The 20,593-nt window shown below is 51.0% G+C and overlaps 2 protein-coding genes across 5 annotated transcripts; one reads left to right on the forward strand and one right to left on the reverse strand.

Annotated features, from left to right (window-relative positions):
- The first annotated feature begins 4,526 nt into the window (after positions 1-4,526).
- RACK1 (receptor for activated C kinase 1) lies at positions 4,527-9,315 on the forward strand. The gene is made up of 9 exons (XM_082457785.1): positions 4,527-4,611; positions 4,848-5,048; positions 6,062-6,233; positions 6,769-6,916; positions 7,165-7,260; positions 7,677-7,787; positions 8,224-8,364; positions 8,734-8,844; positions 9,205-9,315. Exons 2-9 carry the CDS (start codon positions 4,940-4,942, stop codon positions 9,268-9,270), a joined length of 954 nt encoding a protein of 317 aa, XP_082313911.1. The 5' UTR covers positions 4,527-4,611; positions 4,848-4,939; the 3' UTR covers positions 9,271-9,315.
- An 836-nt stretch (positions 9,316-10,151) lies between these two features.
- On the reverse strand, positions 10,152-19,955 carry TRIM41 (tripartite motif containing 41). 4 transcript variants are annotated; one of them, XM_082457688.1, is made up of 6 exons: positions 18,831-19,955; positions 15,073-15,168; positions 13,105-13,368; positions 12,529-12,551; positions 12,204-12,433; positions 10,152-11,776 (listed from the first exon to the last, which is right to left on the reverse strand). In XM_082457688.1, exons 1-6 carry the CDS (start codon positions 19,638-19,640, stop codon positions 11,172-11,174), a joined length of 2,028 nt encoding a protein of 675 aa, XP_082313814.1. In that variant the 5' UTR covers positions 19,641-19,955; the 3' UTR covers positions 10,152-11,171. The 4 variants fall into 4 exon arrangements, with proteins under 4 accessions (XP_082313814.1, XP_082313815.1, XP_082313816.1 ...); XM_082457689.1 differs by having other exon boundaries at positions 13,105-13,335; positions 18,831-19,950; XM_082457690.1 differs by having other exon boundaries at positions 12,204-12,331; positions 18,831-19,950.
- Positions 19,956-20,593: the final 638 nt, after the last annotated feature.

Below are 20,593 nucleotides of genomic sequence, written 5' to 3' on the forward strand. Positions count from 1 at the left end.
CAGGCTCTTGGCTGTTTAACCCAGGTGTGAGCAGGGAAGGGTTATGAGAGCTGAGGGCTATCTCCTCAGCTCTCATATCCTGTAGTGAGCTAGCTAGCCTCAACGTTCCATTTCAACATAATCTCCTGACCCTGGTTCATATGATATCCTCTTCCTGGTAAAAAGCTGAGAACAGGCACCTTGGGTCACCTTTTGTTTCTCCCTACCACCTAATGCTGCTTTAAATCCTTTAACAAGGCAAGAAGCTTGCCTTCTGCTGGCATTTCTTATAGTCCTGCCTGGAATATAGCCACCTGACCAGATCATGCCCACTTTGATAGCCTCTGACTCTGCACATCTGGTAAAGCACCGAGGCCCTGGGGAATCCCACAGTCCCTCTCACAGGGAAGACCCAACAGAATGCCTTAGCAGCTTTCTGGGCGACTGTTAGACCTCAGATTACTGACTAAGATGGACAAGGAATCTTTTTCAAGAAACATTAAAAAATGGCATGTGATTTCTTTGTAAGATCTGTTCCCAGCATTGATTTAATGCTACATCCCCACCTCTCACTAGGAAGAATGGAACAGAACCTATAATTACAGTCTCACATTTCCTTGTCTCCAGCCTTTTTGAACTTAATTCTTTAGGCCTCAATCATTAAATAGCTTCTGTATACAGAACCCAACTCTAGACCCTGGAGTAAAGGAAGCAGGGTAGAGATGGATTGGAAGAGATGGTCAACCCCTCACTCGTAAGGCCTTTGGTTAAGTCCTCTGTCCTTTCCTTTGTAAGACTCTCATGATCCTCTAGGAGACCCTCCTGTCCAACTTCTGAACTCTACTTGTTTCTAGTCTTACTCCTCCAACCTAGCCTTCACTCTGACTACAGATGCCTTTCAGTAAAATCAAGGCTAGGCAGGAGGGATGAGATAATCCTAAAGAGACTGTCCTGGGTTTCAGGACAAAAGCACTAGGGATCCCTGCCCACCTTGGGTTTCACTCTACTTTCCTTGAAACCATCACTCCCAAACTTGTGCATGCAAACCACTTGCACACCTCGTCCCCCAAGCTGATCCCTCTGCCCGGAGCGCCCTCCCTTTAACTACTTGCCCCTAACTACTCAGCCTGTGAGGCTGGTCACCAAGATTAGAATCTTCCTCATACCAAACCCTCTACCAGGTGCTGGGAATGCAACATGTGAGCAGAAACAGCCTAGTCCCTGTCCTTAAGGCACTCAGAGGAGACGAGACCCAACAAACACTGCACCACCACTATGACAGCATGAAATAAAAGGAGCCTGACCTACATCTGAGGGTCACAGAGGGCTTCCCAGATGTGGCAACCGGAGCTGAGACCTGAAGGAAGCTTAGATTTAACTAAGAAAAGGGGGGTTAGACATGGTGGGCCTTCCAGGCAGAAGAACAATGTGTGTTCTGTGTGGGAGAGAACTGATGAGTTGGAGGAGCAAGCGAGGGCCAATGTAATCACAGCAACAGAGTATGAGGCATGCCAGAGCCAACCACACTGAATCAGCAGAAGGACAGTAAAATGAAGGGAAACCGCCTGCCCAGGGCTGGCAGTCAGCAGGCCCTCTGGTCCTGGCCACACACCTTTCCCTCAGTCCCTTACCCAGCACCTACAGAAGCCCTCACCTCAGCATTCAAGGGAACACCTCTCACCTCTTGAATGCTGGCAGGAGGGTATGGAGGCCTCTGCTCCTGGAGATCATGGGCCTCTGGCAAGAAGCCTAAGGGGCTCTTTCCAGCTGTGTGGGTCCTGGGGGCTCCCTTCAGAAAAGAAATAGTGAGACAGACTTCCTTAGAAGAGCCTCTCCAATTTCTTCCGTGGGATTCTTACCTTGTGTGGAATGGAGGTGGTGCCCGTCGGGACGGGAAAGATGGGGCAGCCCAGGGGCTCAGATGATAAGTGGGTGAGACAACACTAAACTCGGGGCCAGGACCAGTTCTGCCTATAGGGTGTGGGCAGCCTGGAGAAGTGGGAAGGTGGCTTGGAGGAGAGCTGAATCTTCCCCAAAGGGCAGGTGAGAGCAGGCTTCCACCTCCCTGAGGTTGGAGAAAAGGTGCCCTGGGTGAGAAGGAAGAGGCCTGGAGGCCCGGCCCAACCTGGCTGGGGTAGTTAGTAGACTTTGTTGTGAAAGGCACAGCTGATTCTCAAACTGTCCAGCAGCGGAGGGACATAACTCTGCTGGAAGGGGCCAGGCTCCGTTTGCTAACCGAGAGTGAACCTACAGATTCCTACTTGAGAGGAATGAGGAGACCAGGTGGACCCTAACTGGGCCAAGCGAGGACCTGGATGCCCAGCAGGGAGCCATAGATGCCCTTGAGGGAAGCGGGCGTGGATGGGGCTCAACTGCAGCTGGGGCTGGGCAGGAAAGGCTGCTCCACCCCACCCCCCGCCCCTGCCAGAGCTACTGCCAGAGGTCCCCAGCGTCCCCAGGGCTGGGGCAAGGCCTCCTTCGGCTAAAGATTGTCTTTCAGTGGCATTGTGGCCTGTTGGCCTACCCTCCAAGAAAGGATAGGCCAGGTGGTGGTTGGAGGAAAACTCTGAAGTGGAAAGCCTGAATCCTGCAGGGTCTCTGGTTGACAGGAAATTCCACTACATCCCATTTCTCTCTCTCCTGCGCTGGCATCACTGGCTTAGTCCCGGTGGGCTCCAGGGCAAAACCTTGAATTCCCTCCTTGGCCCCATAGGAGGCGGCACTGCGAGAATCATCCCAAGAGTAGAGACAAGTGTGGGGAAAGGCCTGCGGGTTGGGAAAGGTACCTTCAAGGGTCTCGGCCCAGAGGCAGGGCAAGGAGGACTTGGGAGGGGCTGGGCAGAGGTGGGCTGGGGAACCCGGGAGGGCAGGGATTGTCTGGGAGGCTTCTGGAAAAGAGCCTAGTGTTACAGAAAGGTCCCATCTTTGAGCTGGCGTGAAGGGCCTGGCTGGCCCCTTTTAAACCTAGTCTCCTGGTGTCCTACCTCAGGGATGCAGATTCCACAGGGGCACCCCGGGCAAGTTCAAGAAACAGAGAGCCGAATGAGGTTTCTCGAGGGGAAAAAATGTAATAATGTGATTGAGTGATGGCGTCTTTGGAGAGTGGAGGTAGGAGTTGTAGGAGCCAGTGTTCCTGAGGGCAACACATCTCACATTCCACACTGAGATGACCAAGAATCGCTCACCTCTCCGCTGTGCTGAGTGCCTAGTGGGGCGCAGGCATGGCGGGAGTCGTGCGCAGCGAGCGGGATACTGGGGTGAGTAAACGCAAGGGTCTACCAGGACCACAGGAAAAACAAAACACGTGGGTGGGGGTAGAGTTCAGTGTTGGAAAAGCGACAGGATAGCCAGTTGGGGGCGCCATGGAGTCAGGTGATGTACAAGCCTGGAAGCCTTAAAGGATAGTTGTTAGGCTATGGAGGAGCCCAGCATGGCTGCGGAGGAAGGCAGGGGTCTGCAAGGGACCAGGAGAGTAGCTGCTCTCAGGGACGGATTCTGGCCTTCTTCACCCACTTGAGTGGCCATAACCCACAGCAGCTTTGCCATTGCCCCTCGCCTTTTTAACCAAAGGCAGGCGTTCTAGCACGGCTTTCCAAGGTCCTTCCCCCAGACTGCGAGGCCCTCTGTCGACCGCCCCCCACCTCCATCTCATTGTTTTGGTCCCCACGGCCTCCAACGCTCCAGCTCTGTACTTTTGCACTGACTCTTCCCTCCAATTGGAACATTATCACCCCCATAAATTCTCAGGGCTTTCTCCCACATCTTCCTGTCGTTGTTAAAATCTCCCCCTCGAGCTCTCTTCTCCCCATCCCATCGGATGTAAACTCAAAAAACAACAAAGAAACAGGTACGTTTTATCTGGTTCACAGCTGTATTCCCAAGACCTAAAATAGGGTCTGGTACCCAAGAGGTGCTCACTAAGTTGCGTGCATTTACTCTGCCAGGCATTTTTCTGGGCGTTTTACCTATCTTAACCCATTTACTCTCCACACCATGTGAGGTAGGTACTATTATTCCCAATCTCATTTCACAGATGAGAAAATAAAGTTAATACATGTTACAAACAGGAATGAAATACTTGAGCACGCCTGGACACGCAAACCCCTCACCTTTCTGTGAGTGGTTTGGCCTGAGTACCGAGAAGTCAGAACCCGGAGGTCCTTCCTCTTGGGGCCTTTCAGTTTCTGCCTAGGCGGGAGCGGGCTACTGTCCAGAAGCCCACAGACTGATTTGTCCTTCATCCCCGGTTTTCCGCTCCGTGACCCATTCCTGCCTTAGTCCTGGGTGGACTAAGTCTTTCCGGGCATGGAGTTCCTTAACCAAAACCATCAGAGCATCAATCTCTTGAGGGACGAGTTGCCCCCCTCCCCGCGCGCAAGGAAATCTGTTAGGGTTTAATAGTTCACCTGAGCACAGTTTATTTTTAAAATTTAATACCGTATTTTTCACATTGCCCACCGTTACTCACAGTTGCGCCCACGAAATTACGCTCCCTCTCCGTTGCCCTCCAAGCCACCAAGCGGAAAGGGCGGGGTTCACGCTGAGCCACGTAGGGACAGTGAAGACGCTAGGCGATCCTTACGGGAATGGGGCGTGCACTTTCTTCCGCTTCTTAGACCTCATGCCCCAACCGTGAGGAGCCTTTTTTAAATATTCGGGCGTGTTGGTTTCGGAATGTATTTGTAAGGTGTTGCCAAATTATGTTGCGCGGCGGAGGAGACCATGAGGTCTTATTATTTTACATCCCACCGCGCACTACACGGCGCCACCATCCTGAGCAGAAGTGAATTATAGGAGGGCGCCATTTTGCTCGAGAGGGCGGATATTTCCGGTTCCGCCTCGGAGCTGCTCGCTCTTTTTCTCCGCAGGGCCGCGGCGGGAACGTGTGTGTGTGGGTCGTCTCTCCGAGCCATCCAGTTCCATCCTTGTCGCTGCGGCGACACCCGCACCCGCCGCCGTCATGACTGAACAGATGACCCTTCGTGGCACCCTCAAGGGCCACAACGGCTGGGTGACCCAGATCGCTACCACTCCCCAGTTCCCGGACATGATACTGTCCGCCTCTCGAGGTATGGCTGAGGTGCCAGGTAGAGGATTGAGGGGTAGGGGGCGTTGCGCGCGTCGCATGACTGGGCCCGTGGGCCGCGAGGTGGGGTGTGAGTTGACCCGTGCCTAGGTGTCAGCACGGGCAAACCCGTGAGGCGTCCCCACTTCGCAGACTCCGAAACACGGATGCCTGCCGGGAGGGTTGCACGGTTTGGGGGCTTTTTTTAAATTTCTGGCCCACTAACCCGCGTGTGTGGCTGTGTGCCCAGGAGCCTACGGGTCGGGCGGCGCGGTGATGATCCCAACATGCCATCTGAGTGCCCATGCTGAAACCCAGAGGCTGTTTCTGAGCTGCCGCCCGGCCGTCTACTCGGTGGGAAGTGGGGGGGACTCCACGGAGAACCTCGTGACACCAGTCTCAACGGCTAACCCGCGTCTGCCCATTCTGCTCTGGGTTTTTCTTAGTCACTGTGTACCTGGTTGCGTTTGGAGACTTCTTGTGCCTTGCGTTTGCGCCCACGCTACTTAAAAATGGATCATCTAAGGCTAGGATCTTGTCTGGCACTTACTAGGAAAGCTTGTTGAGTGGAACACGTTGCAGGGAAAGCATGCAGTCCTGTAGCGCCTAAAGTGACTCCTAATTCCAGCACTTCTTGCAGCCCTCAGCAGTAGTCTCTGGAGGCCCACAGCTAGTCTTCCCACACCCAGGCTGCTGTGTTCATGCATTAGACCTCAGAAAATACTTAAAATAGATGTTGTATTGGTCTGAATCTCCAAAAGGGGCATCCATAACCTGGTAAAGTTTCACACACCTGAGTTAAATTCTCAGGGTACCACTTAGCTCTACTTGACTCTTGAATAGAGTCACTTGGATTTGGCTAGTAACTGCACTCATAGCCTGTAGTTCCCCTACCCCCTAAATGCCCTTAATTTATCTTGTGAGCCCACCAGTCACCTTGAGGCATTATCCAGTAGGTTAGAGGGTGGGCTGTGGGGTTTCTCACTGGGTTTTCTTTTCTGTTTTACCTGCCCTTAGACAAGACCATCATCATGTGGAAGCTGACCAGAGATGAAACCAACTACGGTATCCCACAGCGTGCTCTTCGGGGTCACTCCCACTTTGTTAGTGACGTGGTCATCTCCTCAGATGGCCAGTTTGCCCTCTCAGGCTCCTGGGATGGAACCCTTCGCCTCTGGGATCTCACAACGCAAGTAGCTGCTCTGGGGCACTGGGGGAAAGCTGGGTAGAAATGAGGTAGATAATATCTGGAAGTGGTTTCCCAGGGGTGATTGGGTTCATTGTGGGAACTATAAGGCAGAGAATACCTGGAGAAGATGGTTGTGGTTGCTTGGCCACCCTCCTTGTTTTTAATGTTATACAGAATTGCTGAGGAGTGGTCTGGTTGAGCAGTTTTATCAGATAATGCACTTGGGAGTAGGCAAAGTTTGACCGTGTTGTGTACTGGTAGCTCAGTCTTTGGACGGTCAGGCATAACGGAGGATCCTGGTGATGAGAGGTGACATTGTGAGCCAATCCCCACATGGGAGTGAGGACATGTCCTGCAATTCTGAAGGGATTCTCTGGCATATTCTCGGCCAAGGGCCTGCTGTTACCAAAGCCATGTCCAGGGTTGTGTGAGTGATGCCACTCCACTGGGAGAGGAACCAGGCCAGGGAAACAGTCTAACTGTGTAAGAATGTTTGCAAAGTCGGTCTAGAGGGTAACCACGTCCTTCCTCTCAGGGGCACTACCACGCGCCGATTTGTAGGCCATACCAAGGATGTGCTGAGTGTGGCCTTCTCTTCTGACAACCGACAGATCGTCTCTGGCTCCCGAGATAAAACCATCAAGCTATGGAATACTCTGGGTGTATGCAAATATACTGTCCAGGTAAAGTGGAGGCACGTGTAGGGAGCACATGTTGAACACTTTTCTCCCACCCTTCTTCATGGTGCCTTTATACGGTGATTTCAAGCCTCATCTGGAACCTAAAGGGGTTCTGTCAATCTTAAAGGTTTGGGTTCTGAAGGTATGAATACAAGACTGTCAACATACATCCCATGTAACTGAGGGGAGGGGTGGGGGTCTAGAGTTTCATGGGACAAGACAGTTTCTCGTTTCCTTTCCATCCTTTGCAGGATGAGAGCCACTCAGAGTGGGTGTCTTGCGTCCGCTTCTCGCCCAACAGCAGCAATCCCATTATTGTCTCCTGTGGCTGGGACAAGCTGGTCAAGGTGAGCTTGGACCCATGGTGTAAGGCCTTTACCAACCAGAATGTGTTCCCACTGCCTCCCAGTTGGTCACTCTGAAAGCTTTGTTCCTCAACTGACCATTTCCTTCTTGATATTTTCTCATTACAGGCCATTAAATTTTGACATTTGGTCTGAAGTAGCTAATTGGGAACCCAGAGTCCCTTGTAAGATGGCAACACAGAAAGCTTTTTTTTTTTTCCCCCCCAGTTTCAATCCTCATTGTCCTTACGTGGCCAAGACAGATTCTTTGACCTTTTTTTGTTACTGATAGACTGGAAATTGGCTGTCCTATCTAGGAATACTTTTAAGCACAGTGCCATGCCTTTTATTTGAGCTAAGCCCTCTTGACCCTGATGGATCCCCAGGCCAGGTTCTTCACCTATGACCCACAATTTCAGGTATGGAACTTGGCAAACTGTAAGCTGAAGACCAATCACATTGGCCACACAGGCTACCTGAACACTGTGACCGTCTCTCCAGATGGATCCCTCTGTGCTTCTGGAGGCAAGGTATTCAGAGGCCAGGAGTCTCCTACTCAGTGGGGGACAGTGACTTAGAATACCTAAGATAATGCAATAGCAATTTAAGAGTAAATGTTTCTGAAGAACATTCTGAAAATGACGTAGATACGGTATACCCTTTAAAAGAGATCGTTTTCTGTGAAGCTGGTTTCTTAAAGCTGCTGATGAGATTAGGATCCTGTGTTTTGGGAGCTTATAGTGATGCATTTTGAAGTTGTCAGAGACTCTTGATAGGGTTAGTGAGGTGTCATGTATTAAAGGAAAAGCATACAGAGATAAATGTTGATACTTGAGAAATTGGCTTTTGGGAGGTCAGGGTACTGTGATAAGCAGTTAAGAATTAAGGCAGAATCTTGAGACAAGGTGGGTGGGATTAACATCCGGAAGAAGTCACATTGCCCTGACTCGTTCCTTGTCCACCCAGGATGGCCAGGCCATGTTGTGGGACCTCAATGAAGGCAAGCACCTTTACACGCTAGATGGTGGGGACATCATCAATGCCCTGTGCTTCAGTCCCAACCGCTACTGGCTCTGTGCTGCTACGGGCCCTAGCATCAAGATCTGGGTGAGTGTGGGCTGCAGTTGAGGCCAGATACCTGGCTCTGCAAGCCCCGGCAATGTTATTTCCCAATGTGTCATCTGGCTCACTGGTGGGATGTGAACTTCCTGAACAACTGAACCATCACACTGCCAGTGGATACCTGAGAAGAATGAGTAAAGCTTCTTGGGATTGGGATTTGCAGTGGTGGGAGATCTTTGCCTACTAAAAAAGAAGGATGACCAAGTGTAGCAATTTACTCAGCCTCAGCAACTGTCCCCAAGGGGGCAAAAAAATCATTCTCTTTTGAGAATTACTGAATTACAGATGAAAGAGGCTTTTGAGAGTGGCACTGAAGTGTTGAGTGTCCTCACCCTGGTTTTACCCCTTCCCCAGGACTTGGAGGGCAAAATCATTGTAGATGAATTGAAGCAAGAAGTTATCAGTACTAGCAGCAAGGCAGAGCCGCCTCAGTGTACGTCTCTAGCCTGGTCTGCTGATGGCCAGGTAAGTGGGTCTGTCCTCAGGTAATTCAGCTTTTAACCTTTCTCACTTTCTGCTCGTCAGCCATTTACAAAACCAGTGTCTTTGACATAAGTAAAATGATTGCTTATTGTCATTTTACTGACACAGCGTCAGTAGGAAGATTGTGGTCCGTGGGGCAGTGGTTACCTGTCTTCAATTAAGACCTTGATTAACCTGGCCATTTTACAAACCTGTGAGTGCTTACTGCCAGCTGTTGCTTTCTCTAGGAATACATAATCACCCGTGAATAGAGGGTGATTAAAAAGAAGGGCCATCTTTGTTGCACTAGCAGGACTGTAGAATTCCATGGCTCTGACTTAACCTGTCATTTCTCCCTTGCAGACTCTGTTTGCTGGCTACACAGACAACCTGGTGCGAGTGTGGCAGGTGACCATTGGCACCCGCTAAAAACATGGGAGAGCTTTAAAAATTAAAAAAACTGGTTTTCTTTTATAGTGAGTGTCTTCTCTGAAAACTTCCTGAAACTCATCAGGTTTGTGCAGTCTGCATCAGACTGGGGCTCTGGTTAAAAAGGTTTCGCTTTTCTTGTTTTAATCCTGTAAGGCAGCGCTCCCCAACCTTTTTGACAGCAGGGACTTGTTTCATGGAAGACACTTTTTCCACGGACCAGGGTTTGGGGAGAGGTTGGTGATTTGGGCGGTAATGTGAGCAATGGGGAGCAGCAGACCAAAGCTTCCTTACTTGCCCGCCACTCACCAGAGGTTGGGGACCCCTGCTTTAAGGCAAGGCAACTCACCAGAAGAGCTGCTGCGTAATGACTCCTTTTCACTCCTTCCATAATTGAAGATTTAAAATAGTGTGGGATGGTCTGGAGGTGTTAATACAATCACAGAGATGGCTTTTCCTCAAGTGGCAGCTAAATGACAAATGTGCAGCATATTGAGGTCTCTTACATATATCCACCAACTCATAGTGGCAATGAGTCTTTTCTTTGACTTCAATTTAGTGGGACTTCAACTAGGTATAATGACATATAAAAGGACTTTGGAGATGTAGTGTGCCTGAGTCTTGGGCTTGAGGGCCATGGTATGGTATAAAGTCTCACAGCAGTGGTAGAAAAGAAGTGGCAAATGATCTTCAAGTAGGTATTCTGAGGGGCCTGCCAGTAACAGGCTAGGCAGGGCATTCAAATGGAGGGGGGTAAGATTTATACCTCAGTCTGTTGAAACAGAATCACGCCTGATTGATAGGGAAGGTACAATTAATCTGTCCTCCATTAGGGGGCATCTCCTTACTTTATATTTTTCTAAAGGAGTGGACGCCACAAAAGCAGCAAATAAACTTTTTATTTCCGCAACACAACCCATCTTCCCTTTCCCCCAGGAGCATAAATTGACCTCAGCCATCAAAGCAGAGGACAAAAGCTGATAAGTGACAGAAGGCAAAGGGTTACTAGAAAAATAGATTCTGCCCAAGGCTCTCCTCCCAGGGATTCAAATCCCTGTCCCCAGGCTCCTCTCCAGGGCTCACCAAACGGAGGGAACTAAGCACAAGAAGAGAGGCTGGAAACCTGACAAAAGGAACTCCACTGAACAAAAGGGAAAGGAGCCTGGCAGTGAAAAGACCTGAGGGTTTGGGGAGGGGAGGAGCTTTGCTCCTAGATTAAGTGCTGGAAAAAAGGAAGGGGGGGAGGAATAATTTATTGGGTGATGTGATTTACGTAGTTTCGATCATGTCGACTATTCCAGATCTCTCACTGAAGCTAAATTCTGGCCAGTCCATGGAGGTAGAAATTGGGGATGGAAGGAAAATTAGAATCCTTCCTACTTCCCCCAGAGAGTAGACTGTTTATTATCCAGGTCTACCCTTTTCCCAGCCTGCCTCCCCCAAAAAAGATTCAAAATCCCTTAGCTAAAATTTGCATCAGAAAATGGAATTGGAATGAGGGCTGTCATGAGTCTTGCCCAAATCCTCCAGTCTCAGAACTGACATGAAAGTTGAACAGGGATGGGGAAAGGGAAGTTTATAATGAGATTACAATCTCCCCTCATCCCCTACTCAAAAACTCAGATCCCTGGGCAGAGGGAGGGAGGGAAGACCAGGCAGCTGTTCTCATCAGGGACCCATGCAGACCTGCTGGACAGACAGAGTAGGTGAGAAGACTGAGCTGGAGGCTAGGGGAGTTCATTAGGCTCCTAGAGGGAGAAGCAGGGGCCTGGGGTCAAGGAGGAGCACGAAGCAACGCAGTTAACAGAGGAGCCTTTGAGCTCCCAAACTTATGGGCTGCTTTCCACCACCACCCGCCCCCCCAGTGCTAACCAGAGGGGCCCCTGCGGGTGGCAGGTTGATCAAGGGCAGAGCTTGATACGGGTACCCTTGGAGAGCACCCGGAAGAAAGGGAAGACACGCTCGCCCAAGAAGGCAGCCGAAAAGGTGTGCACGTGAGCCAGAGTCTCTGCATTGTAGAAGCCCAGGCGCCCGGCCTCATAGTCCAGGTACACACCAAAGCGCCTTGGTTTCTCACTTGGGCTCAGCAGTGTCTGCTCCGTTGAGCTCTGTGCCTGGTAGCGTTTGCCATTGGTGCCCACACACCACACTTCCCGCTGGAGCAGGGGCTGCTGGGGCAGGTGGAGCCGGCGGCGGCGGTGGTGATGGCGAGAGGAGGAGCTGGCATCACCGCTGCCCACAGAGGACCCCCCAGAGCCCACCTTCTCCTTATGATGGGTTGATTCACGGGCAGCACCCACTGCCCAGCCCCGGCGCCCGCCCACCTCTACCTCCCAGTAGTGCCGGCCAGAGCGGAAGCCCTGGGCCCCCAGCACGCAGCAGTCTGCAGAGAAGCGCTTGGAATGGTCAGCAACCTCCTGCCGCCGCTCTGCCAGGCGGACCCCCCGGCGGTCAGGGGACAGCATCAGGGCCGGGTGAGCCGTGTCAGGGTCCAGCGTCAGGTCCACTTGGGAGGAGGGAGGACAAATACGCCAAGGCTGGAACGACTGTTCCCCATTAGCAGCTAACTCCAAGGTTTGGCCTTTTCCTGCTGCCCTTCCCTTCACCTCTCTCCCTCCCCACCATCCAGCTGTCCTCAGCTCCCCACCCCAACCTAGAGTGCAGGCTCAAGTTCCTAAGGGCTCCCCTTATTTCCCCACTCTGTTTTCAGGACACCAGACAGGTTTTCCCTCTGGCCCCAGCTCTTATTCCCCAACACCTACCTGAGCTAGGACAAAAGCTACTCTTGGCTTGAAGCCCCCCGCCATTTGGCCTGCCTGTATCCTGCTCCATCTCAGCACCCACTATTCCCCCAGGGCCCAACTTCCCTCACAACCCAATCTCAGGTATGTGAAGAAAAAGGCAAAGGAAGGTCAAACACATGACCTCCCTACCTCGGGCAGCCTGACAGAACATCCGGCTCATTTTCCTCACGATGGCGTCTGTCAGGAAGTCATGGCTATGGGGTTGACACGGGTCAGGGGACCAGACCTCCGGGGGCTGCAGCTGTACCTCTTCACACCTGGAGGAAGGGGACCGGGCAGGGGGTGGGACCATGGTATTCCCAGAGGGAAGAGCAGAAGCTGAGGGGAAGGAGAGGGTCCAGGAGGCAGAAACTCGGGTCCTGGGGAAGGAAGGAGAGGAGCAGGATATCCAAGAGAGGCAGGGATGGGGAACCAGATGCCACTGGGTCACAAAGGATAAAGGGTGGGAACACACCTATTGAAAGTCTCCTTGATGTCCTGGGAATAACAAACAAAAAGGGGGAGAGGGAGAAAGAGACAAAGAGAGAGTCAGCTGCACAGGGATGGCTCCCTTCTCCCCATCTGATTCCAGCCAGAGAAAGAACTGAACTTGAACAAGGGAGTGAGAAAAAGGACACAAGGCCCGCAATAAACATGCATCCATCTCAACCACCCCTATGCCTCGGGATGCCTAACTTAACTCATCCTGCTGTGAGCCCAATAGAATTTTCAACCCCAGTAAAAGAATTTTCACAATACGACTTGGTCATGTTTTTCAGGATGTCGCTGTCAAAAATTCTTTCCTCAACTCGTTAAAACCCTCCTTCTATGAACTGAATCTTCGTTCTTTTCATTGCGTATAATCAACACACACACCACATTTGGCATCAACTACTCTGCAGCCTCAAAAACCTTTTGGTCTTCAGGTTAAATCATTGTGGGTTCCTCCCAATGAGAGGAGAGGCAGCTCTGGACAGGTGTTTGGTAAGCACCGCCTGACAGAGCAGACACAGGGTTCTGGAGGGTGGACAGGGAAGGGGCCATTGCTCACCTGGAGCAGCCGCAGGCCCCCCTGCTGGCTCCGCTCCTGGGCCTCAGCCAGCAGGCGGCTCAGCTGGGCAGCCTGCTCGGAGAGGCGGCTGGCCGTTGCTCCCGCGCGCCCCAGCTGAGCTTCGTGCATCTCTCGGAGGCGCCGCTCTAGCCCTGCCTGCTCTTCGGCCAGAAACCGTGTCAGCCGCCCAAATTCTGAGGCCACAGCTGCCAGCTCTGACTTCATCTGGCTCTGGGATGATGCAAAGGGGATGGTGGATACCACCTCAACACACAGAAACATAAACCTCCAATTTTGCAACTGTTGCCCCTCAATCCAAGGCAAAGGAGCCCTACATTCTGAATGGAAAAAGGGCCCTGTCCCCTTCCCCATCTCCTGGCTTTAGCAGGCACCACTTCCATGCTCCTGGCACACTGGTCCCAAACTCACCAACCACTGCCTGCAACACCTATCTCCACCCTGGCTACCTAACTTGACTCGTTCTTCAGGTCTAAGCTTAAACGTTCCTAAGAGAAGTATCTCTCTTCCAGATCTAAATCAGGACCACCCTCATAAATATCATTGTATCTCCTCATGGCATATATCTCAATTTGAAATGTTGTATTTACAGTGGAGTATCTTTTAACATTGTCTTCACCCACTTCTCTGTAAGCGCTGTTGCCACAGGGTCCTCGGACCCTGGCAAAGTGCCGACCACAGAGTAGGTGCTGGTAAGAAGTTTTTGAAATGAATAAAAAATTCAGGAATCAAGATATGAAATTAGGGTTCTGGCTATACCACTAATGACCTTGGGAAAGTCACCCAATCCTTCTAGATCAGGAGTCAGCAAACTTTTTCTGTAAAGGGTCAGATAATATTTTACACTTTATGGGCCAAGAGGCAAAATCAAGGATATTATTATGTAGGTAACTTCGATATGTAATGAGAGAAAACCTCTGCCCGTTCCCACCCCTTCTGCCTGAGGTGGACAATCCCAGATGATGGGCACACTTTTCACCCAGATATAAGCTGGAGACATTCTTAGGAAAAAGAGTAACAGGCCAGAGTGGGGAGGAAAGTCCTGGCTGGCCAAGTGGGTGAAGGAAATAGTTTTACTCTCTGTCCCAGTGAAACTCAGATCCTGACACCTCTGCACTCCAGGAGCCCAAAAGTCTCAACTTGGGCAGCTGGCTAGAAGCAAGATAACTCCCCAACTCCCAGACTCAGATTTCACCACTCAGTGCCTAGCAATTGCCGGCAACAGAGTCCCTAATGTGTAGGTGGCAATGAATGAGCACGGGCCCTGGGAAGTGGCAAGGCTCAGCCACCCTGTCAGGGTGGCAGGCATTGGAGGGATGGGGGAAGAGGACAGACAGAAAGGATGCCCTGGCTTGGTCTCCAAAGCTCAGTGCCGGGCCATTCCAGTGCCTCCCGGCCTTACAAAAAGAGGCAGAGGTAAGGGGTGGGAATTAGGGGGAAAATATCTAAAAATACTCCTTAGGGAGGGGTGAGCAATAATTTAAAAAAAGGCTGAGAAACACCAGACTAGAAGATATTAGGTCTCTGCAGTGCTAACATTCCTCCCCTCATGCTCAGGGCTGCTTTGCCCACCATTTGCCATCTATCCTGGAACCTGGAGCTTCTCTGATAGCTGGTATCTGAATTTTGCCTTGCCCTCTTCTGCCCTGTGTGGTGGGCACAGCAGTATGGGGCAGCAGCTCTTGGGTTAGGTGTCGGGTGGTAAACCTGCTCTGCAGCCTTGGGCCAGGCACCAACCCTCTTCCAGCTAAACCTGTTTCACTCCATTTTGGAACCTAGGAACAAACATGCCTCTTGATCCACTAAGGCCCCTCTCTCCTCACAACCCTGGGAAGGTGTCTACCTCTCTCCCAGGCCTCGGCTGCCCCTCTTCAGCGGATCTAGTCACCCCTTGTGAGAGCCCATCTTCCCTGCTCTGACCACAGAGCCCTGTCAGGGACATTCACTCACCTTCAACTCTGTCACCCGCCTCTCCTCCTTGGCCTTCATCTTCTGCACAGCCTCCAAGTGCTTCCTCAGTGGTTCCACATGTCCCTGCAGTTTGGCCTAAGGAAACGGGGAAAGGAAGATTAGAGGCCTGGGATGCGAGAGGCACCTGCTCTCAGAGCCCACATACCCCATTCTCCCATTTTGGGTTGGGGCTCAAAGCCTGATCACCATCACAGGTATCAAAGGAGCAGCACACTCCCTTCCTCCCCTTTCTTCTCTTCCGATGATGACAAAGGCCTCCAACCCTCCACCTGCTCTCATGTACAAAGCCCTGGGTGTGCTCTGAAGGTAGGATCCTGGGACTTCCCAGGCGGTCCAGCAGTTAAGACTCCACACTTCCACTGCAGGGAGCGAGGGTTCGATCCCTGCTCAGGGAACTAAGATCCCGCATACCATGCAGCGCAGCCAAAAAGTAAAAAAATTAAAATTAAAATTAAAAACAAAGGTAGGATCCTGATGACTACATAGCCCCACACTCAGAGTTGGAGTAAACCTGGCTTGAGCCCCTCACCACACAAAGTCCTTCCAGATGAATGTTCCTACCTATAGTCCCTTCTCCCTCATAAGCAATCTTCCTCGTAATTTTCATCTCTAAATACTTTTCTGATGATTTTACGCCTGTGCTAAAAATCTTTCACCAGTTCTCCATGACTTGCAAAATATGAGGCTCTCATTGCTCCTTCATTTCTAGCCTCCCCTCCTACACCTCCCCTCCTGCTGTTCCCTCTGCCTGGGACTGCCCTTCTACACTTAGCCCAAGGCATTCTTCCTTTAAAACCCAGCTACCTGACCATGCCCCTGATGGTCCCCAACTTCCTCTGTGATCCCAAGGAACATGAATACACCTTTACAATACTCCCCTGCACTGCAATCATTTACAAGTGTGCTGCCCCCAGGACACACAGGCTCATGGCAGCAGGAACCCTGCTTTACTTACTGTAATTTCTATGCTTCTCTCTGTCCACTGGCTTTCTCTCCTACTCAGTTATTTGCTAAATGGAAAACAAATACCCTCTCCTCCTAAAGTTTTAACTCTCTCAGCAAATATGCTCTTGAGCTCTGTGTTCTAATCATCTGTAGCAGAATCTTTTGCTTTAAAGGGCTGTTAGACCGGAATGGATGAGGTAAGCCCGACTTTTGTGCTCTTTCCTTTTTTATGCCATCTACTTCTTCTGCCTTTCTCCCTCCTTTTTCCTTGAGGGGTAATACAGCATAGAAGAGCTCAAGCCTAGACTCTGATCTGAACCTGAATGCAGCCCGAGGCAAGGCATGCTTCCGGTTTCCTCATCTCAAAAAGGGAACTGGGAATAACAGAATCTACCTCACAGACACTATGCTTAGCACAGTGTCTGGCATGGAGCAAAAGATCAGTACTAAATGTTATCTAGAATTCCCTACCCAAGCCTAAGCTGCCAACGACAGCCTGATAATGACCCTTGATCTAAAGAGGTGAGTGTCCCAGAGCACAAAAGGTAGTTGTTGCACAGGTTAACTGGTCGAAGAAAAAAATCATAATAAAATTACAATCAATCCATAACATAAAAATAACATAAACTACACAAAATTTTGCCTTTTGCTATTACTGTCTACTTTTCTCCACAATAATTTCAACTCTATTAAGTCAGAATTCATGATGCATAAACTTCTCATTTAATATTTTTCCTAAATTGTTGACAAAAAATTCATACACACAAATCCAAATAGAGTGCCATTTAAGAGAAAGTTTCAAGAACGTTTAACTTTTTGAAGCTTTATTTATACATCATTTGTGCATTATTACCTATTCAATAAGGAAATATCTCTACAAAACAACACTGTGCCAAGCTAATGCTAGTGTACATATCTGAAAAGAAACTACCTGCCTGTAAAATATCCTGTAAGTTAGAAAGGGAGTCACTCAAATTAGTTTGATATAATAAAACTTATGTATTTGCATTTGCTGATCAGATTATTTGTGTCTATGTGGCCTCTCCAAATTGCACAGCTCTACTGGCCTGGCATTCAACAGCTATGGCTAACACAAATTAAAATCCAGTTTCAGAAGCTCTTCAGAAGAGTTCTGCAAGGGGAAGGTGGAGAAGGGGTGGAATGCCCATGGATATTCCGCCCTGGGATCCAGTTAACAACGTGACTGCACATTGTGTGACGAGTACAATTAACTAGAAACTGAGGGGATACAAAATGGAAGGACAGAAGGAGCTCACAATCTCCCCTAATAATGTAGGGCCTAAAAGGCAGGCGGTATTACCAGTTCAGTGATTCCCATACTAGCTTGGGCTTTCTAAAGATATTCTCCCTGTCACTGATTCAGAATCTCTAACGGTAGGGCGCACTGTACTTCTGAAAACCTCCACTAATAATTGGGACAATCAGCCACGTTTGACAATCACTGTGTACAAGGAATAGTTACTTGTCATGAGGGGTGTAGGTCTGTGTTAGCTGTATGTATCACTCACAGCTGAGAAGCTCTAGACAGCTCACTCTAAAACTGGGGTAATGATAATAATACCTAAATAACGTTACTGTAGGAATCAGGGGAAGGTGTGAAAACACAAGTCATAAAACAAAAAGCTCTGTGCAGACTACATAGAAGAAGCTACCCTCTCCTCCTGGTTCCACTGCTACAAACCCATCTGGGCCTCTGCTAAATAATGTTATTTCTACTGGTTGTCTCACACACAAATCTCCTTTATCTGTGTCCAAAGAACCAGGATCAGAAGTAGGAGGCAAGATATTAACTAAACTAGAATCAGACTCCAAGAAGAAAAGTCACATGTCAGAAAAGTCAAACAAACAACAGACATCCAAACGGCAGTGATGCTGTTAACAGTATAGGCCAGGACGGGGGGTGGTCATAACCAAGTCCATCAGTCACTAGTAGCTGTGTGGCCCTGTGTATATTACTTAAATCTCTCTGTTTCCCAATCTGTAAAACAGAAATACAAACCATATCAAACTCACAGGGTTGTTCTGAGTTTTAAATGAGACAGTCCATGAAAAGTGCTTAGTACAGTGCTGGGGTACATACGAAGAAATTAAAGTTCAAAGACATTCAGAGACTAAAAGCCAGGTCTTCTGACTTAAAAACCTCTCCCTTTTTTCTGAATTCCCAGGAAAGGTAAGAAGCCCTGGCCACTACACCAGAATGATGCAGATGCAAGGAGAGAACCAAGCTGTATCTTGGAGTGGGTGGGGAACCCCTGAGAAAGCAAGTGAGCAGCATATGGGTGTGATACGAGTAGTCAATACTACATTCCTGCTCCTCAAAGCCCCTTCTTATTTGAGCCCCAAGTTCTTTCCATTTCTAGGGGTTTTAGTCAAGGATACATTTAAGAGTCACCCAGAGTTAAATGAGACTGGTAGTAAAGCCCTAGGGGCTTGTCACTTGCATTCCTATTACTTAGGGACAGTGGGAGTGTAAAAGAGCAGTGGCTTTTCCCCAGAAGACAAAGCCCAGAGCTATGGCATCACCAATTTTGCCAGATCTCCTTTGACGAAGCCAGTCTTCCCTGGTCTCCTTCACTGTGTCTACTTTATCTGTGTCCAGGATCCTTCTCACTCTAACCCATCCTGGTGCCAGTAAGTGCTTAGGTAAGGAGAATCAGCTCAACAGTACATGAGGTGCTTCGAGTGGGGGGGGGAGAAGACATGTTTCCTTTTCCCAGCTCCTCTTACTTCTTCTCCACCCCCACTAAACTCCCATCTTCTACTTATCTCACCTTGTACTCCTGCACCACCTCCTCCAATGGCACCACGCTGTGCTGTTTGTGGCTCCTGGATTCTCGGCACACCACACAGATGGCTTCTTCATCCACCTCGCAAAAGAGCTTCAGGGCTTCTTGGTGTTTGGGACAAATGCCCTGCTCGTTCCCACGGCCCCCTCGACCAGGGGTTGGGTGCATCTGCCGAATCACCTGGACCATGTTGGCCAGCTGCAGGTTGGGGCGGAAGCTCCGCCTGGGAAAGCTCTTGCGGCACTGGGGGCAGGTGAAGCACCTCCGAGGGGCTGGAGGCGGGGGCAGTGGGGTGACGGGATCTAGCTCCTCTTCCTCGTCCTCCTCCAGCACTTCCTCATCATCCTCCTCATCCTCCCCCCTCAGGTCCCCCTCCACGTTCCCCAAGTAGTAGTCCAGGTCTTCCTCCTCGTCCTCCTCCTCCCACACGTAGTCCATGTTTTCCCAGTTGGACCCACCCATGCCACTGGTCCAGAACACACCCTCCTCTTCCTCCTCAACTTCCTCCTCCATGTCGCCCTCATAGTCTTCATCCCGCATTGGGGTGTCCCACCCCCCACTGGCCCCCACAGCGTCCACTTCCTCCTCCTCTCCGTCCTCCTCCTCTTCCTCCCGGTCTAACTCATCCCTGTCCTCTTCATCCTCCCCTCCCCACAGCTGGGTTACACACACTCGGCAGAAGTTGTGCCCGCAGCCGATGGACACAGGGTCCGTGAAGTAATCGAGGCAGATGGCGCACACTGCCTCCTCCTGAAGGGTCTGCACAGGGTTGGGTGCCATGGCAACGGCAGCCATCTTAGTGTCCAGTCAGCCAGTGTAGACGGGCGTTGGGGGTGGGGGTGGGGGGCGGGGGGGGTCTTCACTCTCAGACGCCCTGACGACCCAGCCCCACCCCCAGCCCTGCCTCTCCACACCTTGCCTCAAGCGCAGCGAGAGAAATGTCCTCCCGACAACCCACCCCTCCGCACAGAGTTCCCTACTCCCAGACGACAACCGTGTCCCTGAGAGGGGAGGGGACACAGCTGAGCGCTACCGCCAAGTCCCTCAGGTGGCCCTGAGTGCAAATCTACCCCAAAGCTACCTTGGCCTCCTCATAAACCCCCGCCCCTCCTCACTTCCTGGCTCCGCCCCCTCATTTCCGTCCCCCCAACACTTCCGGTGCTGCGAGCCACCCAAGCTCGCGAGTTCCATCCGCGCTCACGCTACGTCCCTTTCTACCCCTCTCCCGACCCTTACCCGCCCTGGGCCCCTGGTGACAGGAAACGGTGAGAAGACGCTCTAACAGGCACTCGGGAACAGGGCGGGAGACCTAGAAAGACGGAGGCGCAAGCCTCTGTGATGCGAGGGAGCAGGGAACGCAGACGAAACAGAAAGCCCGGCCTCCCCCATCGCCCGCCACTGGGGATAAACTTCGGGGGACGGTGGAAGGGCTTGGCGCCCGTCTGCTCTCGGTGCTATGACCGTATCGGCCCGGCGCCATCCTACCGACCGGACACGGAGAACTGCAGCAGGGACTCCGCACCGCCGATTCCGGAAGCGGAGGGGCGGCGGTTGGTGAGCGCCCTGAAGTACTTCCGGCCCTTCTAGGCGAAGGACTTTGTTGTTTGAGGGCTCTGAGCGTCCCTCCGAGACTAGGGGGCGGGGCCTGTAGAAGTGCGGTGGAGGTGGGACCGGAGACCCTCCCCCTCCTCCTCCCCTCTGTAGTTGGCATTTCCACACCCATTTTAGAAACTGCCGTCGGTCACTAT

Source organism: Balaenoptera physalus (genome assembly GCF_965194825.1).
Source record: "Balaenoptera physalus genome assembly, chromosome: 3".
Classification (NCBI taxonomy): Eukaryota; Metazoa; Chordata; class Mammalia; order Artiodactyla; family Balaenopteridae; genus Balaenoptera; species Balaenoptera physalus.